Below are 12,123 nucleotides of genomic sequence, written 5' to 3'. Positions count from 1 at the left end.
GCTGTGGCTGTTTTAGGTATAGCCTGAGTAGAGTACAGGGGAACTATTGTGTGTCTGTGGATAAGTCTGAGATTTTCCTAAGAAGGAGGCATGATCTGAGTAGATTTTGTAGCTTGTAAATTCAAGTCCTGAATGCTGTAAACGGAGTCACTTCAGCACCGTATTGGGGAGAATCTGAGTATCGCAAAAGTGAAGTGAAAGTCACTCAGTCACGTCCAGCTCTTTGTAACCCCATGGACTTTACATTCCATGGGGAACGTAGGCCAGAACACTGGAGCGGAGAGCCTTTCCCTTCTCCAGGGGATCTTCTCAACCCAGGGATTGAAACCAGGTCTCCCGCATTGCAGGTAGATTCTTTACCAGCTGAACCACAACGGAAACCCAAGATGAGTAGCCTATCCCTTCTCCAGGGGATCTTCCCAACCCAGAGATCGAACTAGGGTATCCTGCATGGCAGGCAGATTCTTTACCAACTGAGCTATTAGGGAAACCCTGAGCATTGCAAAAATCAGAGCTAAAAAGGAAGAAATCCTAAAGTAGGCTTATTGAATAAAATATACATGCCTAACATAGAAGGGGTGAGGGTTTGAGGAACCTTAGGCAATTATAATCCAGGGTATCCTGGGAAATAATTTTGAAACATCAGGGGAAAATTTTAGACCTTATACATTATGAAGGGTAGGGGAAGCACAGTCAAAGCAATGACAGGAAGAGGTATTTTTGTTTTAGTGAATTGTTCGGTGCTAAAGGTGAGGAATCTCAAAAGAAAAGGCTAGTAGCAGGAGAATCCAGCAGAAAGATGACCCGGATATCCATACAAATGTAGAGAAAGAAATATGGACTAAGATGGGAGATAATGTAAGACTGGCAATAATACCCTGGAAATCCACATCAGTCAAGACAAGGATCAGTGAAGCACTGCTTACCTGTTCCTTGCTTCTGAAAATTGTGGTATTACTTCTATTACAGGGAAGGTAAAGATGATGAGTATCTTTGTCTTCAGTGCGCCTTGTTGATGATGATGGGTTTGATTTCTTGTGCCATCCCCCGGCCATTGCTCAGGTGAGGCTGTCCCTATGCTACTGTGCACCATGCACTCTACTTTTTTTTTCCATCTGGTTTCTATACCTGCCTGGTCTTCATCTGGTTTTTGCACCTGCCTGGAGTTCACAGCTGCCCTCAATTAAGCTTGGGCTAGGGCACCCCACTCCAGTACTCTTGCATGGAAAATCCCATGGATGGAGGAGCCTGGTAGGCTGCAGCCCATGGGGTCGCTAGGACTTGGGCACGACTGAGCCACTTGACTTTCACTTTTCATTTTCATGCATCAGAGAAGGAAATGGCAACCCACTCCAGTGTTCTTGCCTGGAGAATCCCAGGGACGGGGGAGCCTGGTGGGCTGCCATCTATGGGATTGCAGAGAGTCGGACACGACTGAAGTGACTTAGCAGCAGCGGCAGCAGTACTACCTGGGATAATTTTAAGTGTTTCAGTTGTCTCAAGTGTGTAATTCTCAGGTGAGTCACTTGGGCTTGATTTTATTGAGATGAAATAGTGTCCCACACCTAAGTAGGTAGGTTTCTCCCTGGTCTACTGCCCCTCACCCCCATTCTGAAAATTCCCATTTCACTTTGAAAAATCTCTCTTTTATTTGCCTTAGTTTTGTGCTCCACTGTGTCTGACTTTTTGCAATCCCATGGATTATAGCCCGCTAGGCTCCTCTGTCCATGGGATTCTCCAGGCAAGAATACTGGAGTGGGTTGCCCACTCCTCCACCAGCATCTTCCCAACCCAAAGATCGAACCCACATCTCATGCATCTCCTGCATTGACAGGCAGGAGATTCTTGACCACTGGGAAGCCCTTGCCTAAGTCTAGGCAGGATCTTAAGAATCCATGGTAGAGGATTCTTCATATGCTAAACAAAAGTAGTATTTCGCAGAAAATAGCTCGCATGTGCAGGTACTGGTGATGACCAGGTAGGGATGCCTAATAAAGTGATATATGAGTCCATGTGTTTTTATTGGTAGACTGGTGTTTTTGTTTCTAGTTAAATGCAAGGTGTCAGGTGGTGGTGGTGGGTGGCTCACCTGAATAAATACTGTAGAATTTGTTCCATGATCTAAGCATATAGCTTTTGAAAAAATTAGGCCTGGAAATTTGATGAACTTCTGAAAACATTACATTTGTTTTTGTACTAATAGTGCTTTTTATATGCCAAATATTGTTTTAAGTGCCTTATTTTACATTAACCAATTTAATTCTCACAACAGCCCTATAAGGTAGGTACTATTGCTATCACCATCACGTCACAGATGAGGAACTGATACACAAAGAGGTTAAATATTTGCCTAAGAACATACAGCTAACAAGTAATCAGAGCTCAGTTTTGAACTTAAGCAGTCTGGCTTAAGTGCCTGTCCTTAACCATTGCACTATACTATACCCATCCATTGCATACTGTTAAAGAATTAGCAGAGAACCCAGATCTGTTTCCAAGTGACATTCTCTCAGATAATAAAAATCAAACAAGAAAACCAATTCGGTCTCTATGATCACCTTTACCCCTTATCAGTGATTTCTTTTTTTGTTTTGCAAACACTTTGGGAATTAAAAGGAAAAAAAAGTATTTAAACACAGGAAAACTTTGATCCAAATGAAAAACTCATATTGTATCCAGTGCAAAAGCAGTGTTTCTTTTGCCATTTGGTGGGCAATTTCAGTTATTTCTGGTGATATCCTGGATGGCAATGGAATAATTTCATAGAGCTTTTATTGTAGTGAATATTAATGGTTCATCTTTCATCCTGTTCTTGGAAAGATGTGCAGAGAAGAGCTCATCCACCTTTTCTCCTGGACCTTATCTTCCCAATGGTTGTTTTGTTGGTTTTTGCAATGGCACATATACTCTGCTTTCAAGCAAATTTTTAGTAAGGTAACTCCAATAACTGATACTTTTAATAGAGGACATAGGGAAGCTAATTGAATACCTAAAAATAATTATCAAGTTCTTTAAAATGTAAAAAACTGAATATTAAGATGCAAGAGTGTGCAGTGAGGGGGAGATAAGTGAATATACAAATGTATGTCTGCGTGCCTGCGCTTTAAAAACATTTCTCTTTTCTGCCTGAGTCACTCTCTTTAGATAATACAGGCAAAATATAAGTAAGTTCTGACTCAGAAACAGGGTCAAAGGTAATTTTATTTTTCTCCTTTGTCATCAAAAGAAGACTTGACCGCGTGCACTGTATATAAAGCATGCCGGTGTGAAGATTAGCTTTACTGACAAGCGAAGTAAGGGTAACAGAAACACATACGTGGTCAGATGGTAAAGAAGTTCAAGAGGACTTCGTGATAATATAAGAGGAGGAATCGGGTTATAACTGCTTCCCCAATGAGATTGTAAATTACAGACAACCAAGGTGAGTGCAATTTCCCATCATGAAATAATTTCAAAAAATTACAATGAAATAATGTACTTTATTATGTTCACGTAAACCTTATATCATTTAATTTTGACTGTATGTCTGCTGCTGACACGGATGTTTAAAGGAATCCTCCAGGGTATTTTAGACAGCCTCACCTGGATAGCAAGCACCAAACTTCTTGTGCTTTTCCGTCCCAGCTGAGTCGGCTAAAGAACTGTGCACCTGGGGCGCTCAGCGCAACTGATTGATTTGACAGGTGGAGGAGTGACAGGGAAACCTTTAAACCGACCGACCCCCTAAAAGGCGGTAAGCGCGTTGAACCGAACTTGGGAGGGGTCGGCTAAGGTGGATTCGGACGCGGGAGGCCGAGCCGCCGCGAAGGAACAGAAGGACCTGAAGCAGCTGTAGACGTGCCAAAGAGGTGGGTACCTGGGGTGGTGGCGGGGGTGGCCCCACCCTGAGAGGAGGCGGGGGCGCGCGGGAGGGGCGGGGAGGGGCGAGGCCGCCGGGAAGCCCGCCCTCTGAGTAGCGGAGATGACTGGTCGGGTTGCGGGCAGGAGACGCTCTGTCCCACGCTCTCCCAGTGCTCGGTGGTTTAAAGATGGCGGCGGCGGCAGTAGCGGCAGCATTGGGGGCGCGGAGCCGCGGGATGGGAAGGGAAAAGGAGAACCTGTGAGGCGTCGGGAGGCGGCGCGGCGCCTGCTGTGAGGAGTCGGGTGCGGAGCCGCAGGCGGCCGGACCGTTCAGGGCCGGGGCCTGGGTTGGGAAGGAGAGGCCGGAGCAGCGCCTGGACCCCGAGGCCGGAGCCGAGGAGGAATGTGACCAGGGGTCGTCGGGGGCGCGGGAGTAAGCGAGCGCAGGGATGGGGCAGCAGGTGGGCCGCGTCGGGGAGGCTCCGGGGCTTCAGCAGTCGCAACCCCGCGGGATCCGGGGCAGCAGCGCAGCCAGGCCCTCCGGTCGCAGGCGGGACTTGGTGGGGCGTACCGCAGAGGCCGGCTTCAATATCTTCACCCAGCATGGTGAGTGTGTCCGGGAGCCGGCGTGAGGACGTGGGGGAGGCCGGAGGTGGAGTTGGGGCGGGGTGGGAGGCAGACAGGCAGCCCTAGGGGGTCGAGCGGGTGGAGGGGTGCCCGAGAGTGGGGGCGGAATCGGCTGCCATCTGGGCCAGTCACGGGAGGCGAGTCACACCCCTCCCCCTTCCCGTCTCCAGCCTGGCTGGCAGCTCCCGGGGGCGGAGGAGGAAAGAGAAGTGGTCTTAGGGATCTTGGATGGACTGTCGTCTACACTGGACGCGACTGTGTGGCTCGCGGGGGACGGTGCATGGTATCCTCAGGGGAGAGGAGACTGAGGGAGGTGTGAGCTTAATCCAGGTGTTAGCATAAATCGCTTGTTATCGAAGGGACCGTGAATTGTGCCTCGAGGGGCTGGTAAATAGGAACTGAATCTCAGGACGTAGTGTCCTGTGAAGTAGACGAACAAGCCAGGCAATGAGCGGTGTTAGGATAGTGAACAGTGCTCTGAAATCCCCTTCTATGGGAAAGGTAAGGATAGTAACTCAGCATTTGAATTTTTTTTTTTCCCAAAGTGGAAATTAAGGGTTTTGCCAGACCATCCTCTGTTCTGCCCCTTTTGAAGTGAAAGTGAAGTGGCTCAGTGGTGTCCGACTCTTTGCGACCCTATGGACTGTAGCCTACCAGGCTTCTCAGTCCATGGGATTTTCCAGGCAAGAGTACTGGAGTAGGTTGCCATTTCCTTCTCCAGGGGATCTTCCCGACCCAGGGATCGAACCCGGGTCTCCCACATTTGTAGGCAGATGCTTTACTCTCTGAGCCACCAGGGAAGCCCTTGGTGGGGCTTTTGAGTAGGACACAATTCTGAAATGGCTGGCAGGGGTTTGATGTTGGTGGGCATAGTTAGGACTTTGGGTAGGAACAAGTTTTTCTGCCAATCATGTGTACATGTATACAAACATATATCCTCTCTATGGTCTGGAACCTATTACTTTGGCCTCATATAAAGGTATTTTTAAGTGGTCGCCAACTCCAGTTTTTAATATCTCTTGATCATACAATACTCCAAGAATTTATGTATAATATACTTGTCCTACTATACTAATGTGTAATGTACAGATGTACACAGAAGCAGAATTTAAGAAAGGATGAGATGAAAAAATAAATATAACAAGAGTTCTAATATATTCTTTCCTGCAGTCCAGGGAAGAATGGACTTTTTGGTACTCTTCTTAGCTGCACCCACACCTTTTGAGGCCACTTGTCTAAAGGAAGAAGGGAAAAAAAAAACTGACCTTCATGGAGTTGAGATACCCTAAAATCTGAGGGATGCTGAAGAAATAGATGTGACTTCTATATAAAGGACTGGATAGTTGAGGTTGGCTGAGCAGCAGCAAACTGGACTTTCACTGAAGAGGCATAAGGAAAATAGAAAAGAGGGTGTTCTTTTCTGCGTAGTGTAGGGAAGAAGAGGAAGGAAATGTGAACTGTTCCTTAGAAATGGAGTTTTGGAGGAAGTTAAGACAAATGGTCTTATGCAGAGAAAGAGATGGTGAGTTGTATCAGAGTTCTGGGTTTGGACTTTGTGAACAAGCTGAGTTTCTTAATGGAAGAGAGAGAGGTGATTTGGGCCATTCGAGTGTTATATGTCTACTATTAAAGATGCTAGTGAGCCTCTCTTCCAGAGATATGAACATTTTATGAAGGTGCCATATAAGTTAGTCTTTATTGAAATCACTTCCTGCATTGCAGGAGGAAAGAATGGGTAAATAGTTTTCAGGGAAGAAATTATCTAAGTAGCTTTGCATTATGGAAGGTGTTCAGTTCAGTTCAGTCGCTCAGTCATGTCCGACTCTTTGTGACCCCATGAATCGCAGCACGCCAGGCCTCCCTGTCCATCACCATCTCTCGGAGTTCACTCAGACTCACGTCCATCAAGTCCGTGATGCCATCCAGCCATCTCATCCTCGGTCGTCCCCTTCTCCTCCTGCCCACAATCCCTCCCAGCATCAGAGTCTTTTCCAATGAGTCAACTCTTCTCATGAGGTGGCCAAAGTACTGGAGTTTCAGCTTTAGCATCATTCCTTCCAAAGAAATCCCAGGGTTGATCTCCTTCAGAATGAACTGGTTGGATCTCCTTGCAGTCCAAAGGACTCTCAAGAGTCTTCTCCAACACCACAGTTCAAAAGCATCAATTCTTCGGCGCTCAGCCTTCTTCACAGTGGAAGGTGTTAGTATGTATTTAACTTCGCCCGGTAGGCAGTGGTGATCCTCTTTGTTTAGTCTCTATTCAAGACCTAAGATTTTCTGAGGAGGCGGAGGTCATGAAGAAGGGAATAGGAAGAGATTTTGAAGGGTGGATAGAATTTGGATCTATGGAGCAAGAAAAAGGGCAGGCTGTGCAGGAGAAACAACTTAAGTGTGGACAATTGAAATGAACTTATTTTGTTGATGAAATAGTGAGCAGACATCTGTCATGAATGAAGTAAATCTTCCAGGAGTGAATCCTTGGACAAAAATTGCAGGAATCAAGTTTTGATCCTGGCTTCACCTGGCTGGGTGATTTAGCTGCTTAACTGTCTTTGGGTTTCTGGTTAAATGTTAGATTAGATGATCTCTAAGGTACCTTCTGACTCTTAAGATATTATGATTCTAATTGAGAAGCAGTGGGAAGAAAACTTTGATTACGTTGGGTTATGGACTGAGTTATCGAAAATGTGGCAGAGGAGTTTATATCTTTTCACTTGATTTGTTAGTAAATAGGATATGTAAAGAAACCTAAGTACGAGGTGCTCAGAGACTTGGCCTTGAGTGGCGGCAATGAAAACAGGTGGGGTGAGCTTGAGAGATACTTCATTCAACAAACAAGTTTTTTGAGCACCTATTATGTACTGGACTCTGGGGATGCTGCTGTGAACATAACAAGGTCCCTGTCCTTTGTGGATTTTAAGGATCTGATCCTAAGGATCAGATCTTTATGATCTGATGTAGAGGATGAAGGAAGAGAGATGACTCTGGAATACTTAAGGTTATGAACTGGAGCCATTCTGTCTGGATTTGAAACCAGACTTGACTGCTTATTATCTGTAACCCTGGGCAAGTTATTTAACCTTTTTGTGCCTTGGATTCTTCATTTGTAAAATGAGGATAATAAGAATACCTGGTAATAATAGTACCTAGATTAATGAGTTAATATATGCAAGGCACTTAGAATATGCTTGGCATGTAGTAAGGGCTGCATATGTTTTGGTCTGGCCATTACTCCTCCTCCTATTATTAAAAATAAGGATGAATCAAAGACAAAAGATTTTGAAATTGGTTTTATTGACAAGTTTGGAAGTTAGAAGTTGATTGAAAAGATGGGAACATGGTAAGTTTGTTGCCAGAGACTAGTATGTAAAGAATAGAATTGGCAAATAATACCTAAACAAAGGAGAAGTGAGTACTATTTTTAGACAGATGGATATTTATAAACTTCTAAAGCTCAGAGTTTCTCAACTTCTGCAGTATTGACATTTTGAGGTGGATAATCCTTTGTTATGGGAGCTGTCCTGTGCTTTGTAATGTGTTTAACATCATTCTTGGCGTCTACTAACTAGATGCCAGTAGCACCTCTTACTGGTAATCCCCACCCTCTCCTGTTGTAACAACCAGAAATGTTTCCAGACACTGCTAGATTGCCCCTAGGTGAGAACCAGTGCTTAGAAACACATGATAAATTCTGGTTTGAATGAATAAATTGAGTTAGCTTCAGAAGCTTCTTAGTGGACCTATTGTTTGACATTTACATACAAAACCTGGCAACTAGTGTGCAAATCACTGTCTTGAATTTCAGTATTGATGTATTAGCACATAATTTCATATATGAAAGCTAGGCCTGACAGACTATTGCGTTTACATGTAGGTTTCAATGTAGATTAAATATTGTATGTAGTCAGAAATGTATGTACGTTATAGAAATGCTTTATCAGAGTCCATGATTTTTTGGTATTTTCTCATTGAAAATGAGAATAGTGTTTTTTATTAAAATGTAAGTTGTTATAATAACTTGCCAAAAAAGCTTTTTGTGAATGTAATGTAGAAGGAATAAAAATAGTTGGGCTGTTTTTGGTATGAAAGAGGTAAGTGCTGTGACTTTCCTGAACTCTGTTATTGAACCTTTTCGGTGAGCTGACATTTCATGATCGGTAATCTAGGGTTGAATACTTTCGTTGTCTTTTTAATATCTGACATACCTCACAACAATTGAGTGATTTTACTTCAGCTTTACTTTCTTCTCTCACTCGTTTGCTGTAAATGCTATTAAAAATAAACCTTAAGTTGTGAAGTTTTGAATAATAAAATTGTCCCCTTTTTAAATCAAACTCATCATTTTAAGTGGTCTCATTTACTTATTTAGGATCTGTAGTTCATGTTTTAATATTGCAGAATGAAAGACGTAGGCACCACAGGTTGAAAATGATGCACTAGAAAAGAACAGGAAGGCTGTTTGCAAGGGAATTTTAATTATGGTGACCTAGTATAGTGGTCACTGATTCTTACGAGAACTAAACTTTTAAAAGTAAGTCAGCTGTTACATTTTTATTAACCTCCATATCTATGTAAGATACAAGTATATAGTTGTGTATGTGTGTATTTTTAGAAAAGTAACAATAATTTGTGGCACAGATTCTTTTATTACAGCCCAGTTGACAGTAAGGTCACAGTAAGGTTTTGAAATCTGAAGTTTCTCCTTAAGGGTCTTCAACCTGCTTTAATAAGGAAATAAAAGCCAAACAAAAGAAAAACCAGTATCTTTACCCCTTCCTATCCCTATACTGTATCGTTGTTTTCTTTCCTCTCTTCACTCTTTTCTATCAATATCAGTAATGATGATGATAATTTATATTTGTGTAGTTTTTTAAAGAGCTTATGAACACCTTTTATGTCTTTTATCTTATTTTGATCTTTGCAATTATAATTGACCCTTGAGCTACACAGGTTTGAACTTTGAGAGTCCACATGTAGGCAGATTTTTTTCAATAAATATGTACTATAGTTTTATTGTGAGAGGTTGGATCCACAGATGCCAGCCCCCGATGTGGAGGACCCACCTGTAAAGTTATAAGTGGATTTTGACTTCTTGGAGGGTAGGCACTCCAACCCCCAAGTTGTTCAAGGGTGAACTGTACTCTGAAATAGGTGAGCACAGATACTAATCTTCCCATTTTATAGATGCAGAGTAAAGAGAATTGAGTGACTTCCCAAGTATTTCAGCACACAGCTCTTTAAGATATGGTGCTGAAACTCAAGCCTTTGTCTCCACATCTTGCCATTGTGTAGAGATTTAAAGAACGTAAGTTTTAAAATTAGAGTTGGATTCAGATGTTGCCGTGTCTTACATTAGTAAATGGTTATAACTCCAACCTCAACAGTTGAATTAAATAATAAAATTTTGTAAGGCTCGTAAGTAATAAATAGTTTTGTTGTTGGCACTGTTATTTACCTCAAAATGATTGTGAAAATTACAAGTCTCATGAAAATGTTGTAAGCTATCGTAAAGCATTCTGAAGTGTAGAATTGTCAGCATTTACATTTTAAATCTGTTTTCTCTAAGTCTATTTTTCTCTCAAGCTACTCTTGATTATTATTAAGGGACTTTAAGAAAGCAGCAGAAAGATAGGGAAATTTTGGAACTCTGAAATCACCTTAGGCCTGCCTTCCTTGGGGTTAAATGTTATCCTCTTAGGATGATTGGTTTTATGGTTCTTTCTTACTCTTTTTGTACTGGTGTTTTTCTTCCTTCAGAGAAGTTGAACCAGAAATACAAGCCAAGGCAAATGTAAAGTTTAGGTTGAGACCTAATTTTAAGCTGGCACATTTATTTGCTAGTTAGTATATAATCACTTTTTATGTTGTAATGACCTTCATTTAACATCCTTTAAGACCTGTTTGTGTCTCCTTACTTAATGTTAACCTCATGAATCTTAACAGGTTTCTCCTGCAATAGATAAATTTGAAGTTTCACTGTTGATACTTCACCTAATTATATAGAGCTGGTCTCAAACTTTTGTGTGGAGACCCAGATTGCTGGGTCCCACTCTGAGTTTCTTATTTAGGTCCGAGGTGGGCTTTGAGCATTTGCATTTCTAACAAATTTCCGGTGTTGCTGGATGCTGCTGGTTGGGGCCCCACGTTGGGAAGTGTTGGTAATGTGAGAGTAAGAGGAGTGGGGGATCAAAAGCAGTTCAAAGATTGTCCGTTGTCAGAGGGCGTAGTGTATTGACCCTTCTACTTAAAATTGGTTTATAAATCCCTTTGTTCCAAGTCTGGTGTCTGCATGCAAGTGTCCACTGGTCTTATACCACCTTTTTGTGTCAGGAAAAGATGCTTTGGCCTCAGCCTTTTTTTTTTTTTTGTTAATCTCTAAAAGTTTATATGTTGAAATTTTGTTGAGAGATGCACTTTTGAAAGAATTTTGTGTCAGGAAAAATGGAGGGAAGAGACATCGGGTTCTGCTGACAGACCTAGAGTGGGCCCTAGTCCCTGGAAGAAGCCGTAAAGAAATAATTGCCACTTATTGAGTGCTGCTGTGTGGCAAGCATGTTCTAAGTACTTAATATCAGGGTGGTTTTTTTTTTTTTTCCCCCCCACTTAAACTCCATAAAATCCTGCTTGTCCAAATTGAAAAAGATTAGAGGCCAAAGATGGGATACCTATTTGTGATTCTATAGTTATGGTATAATGGTGCCTAGTTTCCTTTCGAGGTTTGTGTTTATGTACATATGTATTTGTATGTGTGTGTATATGGGAAGATTATTAGTTTTTTCTTTTTACCCCATCTCTCTTGAGACCAGTGATGAGGTTTTCAGCATGGTAGACCAGGGTTGGGCTTCCCAAGTGGCTCAGTGGTAAAGAATCCACCTGCCAGTGCAGGAGACAAGGATTCGATTCCTGGGTCAGGAGGATCCCCTAGAGAAGGGAATGGCAACCGATCCCAGTATTCTTGCCTGGAAAATCTGAGGAACAGAGGAGTCTGGCAGGCTACAGTCCATGGGGTCGCAGAGTCGGATGTGACTGAACACACAGGAAACCAGCATTGGATCTGTATATTGACTCTGTGACTGCGGATTGAGACTTGGGTATCCTGGTCTAACACAGGGAGCAGGAGGCAATCACAGTGCAGTTTGAAACCTCATGATAATGTTGAACTACTGGCCTAACCTCTAGATTTAGTATTACTAACAATTTCTTATTTAAAGACTGACACCCCCACCCCCGTTGATAGATTATACCTTTCCTTTTCTCTTTGTATTGGTATGTTTATAGCCACTTAAAGTGATCTGTTTATCATTGCAATATGCAACTTACAAGGATGTTTCTCCTTTTTAGGTAATGTGACGATCTTTTTGAAAAAATGTGATATTCCAGAGTATTTTCTATATTTCTATGTTCAGTTAATAGTAATTGCCTGTGTTAATGTTGCAAAGAAAATTTTAGGTACAATTTAAGCAGAATTGCTGTCTCAAAGAATGATGCTGCTTTAGATACTGATGAAGACTGATGAAACAAACAGTTAAAAAACTAGCCTTGTTTTGTGTGTCTATGTGTGGAGAAGTACATATTTTGTATAATAACTCTTGGTTATTAATCTCTGCATTTTGGGGTTGAGAGCATAACTTTAGTCTATAAATTTGTGATTAGTAT

At 42.3% G+C, this 12,123-nt stretch overlaps 1 protein-coding gene across 4 annotated transcripts in view; it reads left to right on the top strand.

The window, feature by feature from the left end:
• Nucleotides 1-3,957: 3,957 nt before the first annotated feature.
• ABL2 (ABL proto-oncogene 2, non-receptor tyrosine kinase) overlaps nucleotides 3,958-12,123 on the top strand; it is a 96,683-nt gene continuing 88,517 nt past the window's right edge. For 2 of the 4 annotated variants that reach the window (XM_069546165.1, XM_069546162.1), the window contains exon 1: nucleotides 3,958-4,446. In XM_069546165.1, the coding sequence (XP_069402266.1) occupies nucleotides 4,290-4,446 (157 nt within the window). In that variant the 5' untranslated portion in view covers nucleotides 3,958-4,289. The remainder of the gene's footprint in view (nucleotides 4,447-12,123) is intronic. The other 2 variants (XM_069546167.1, XM_069546164.1) reach the window with 1 other exon arrangement.

The sequence above is a fragment of the Ovis canadensis genome, chromosome 12 (assembly GCF_042477335.2).
Source record: "Ovis canadensis isolate MfBH-ARS-UI-01 breed Bighorn chromosome 12, ARS-UI_OviCan_v2, whole genome shotgun sequence".
Taxonomy (NCBI): domain Eukaryota; kingdom Metazoa; phylum Chordata; class Mammalia; order Artiodactyla; family Bovidae; genus Ovis; species Ovis canadensis.
This window is presented reverse-complemented; position numbering and strand designations above follow the sequence as displayed.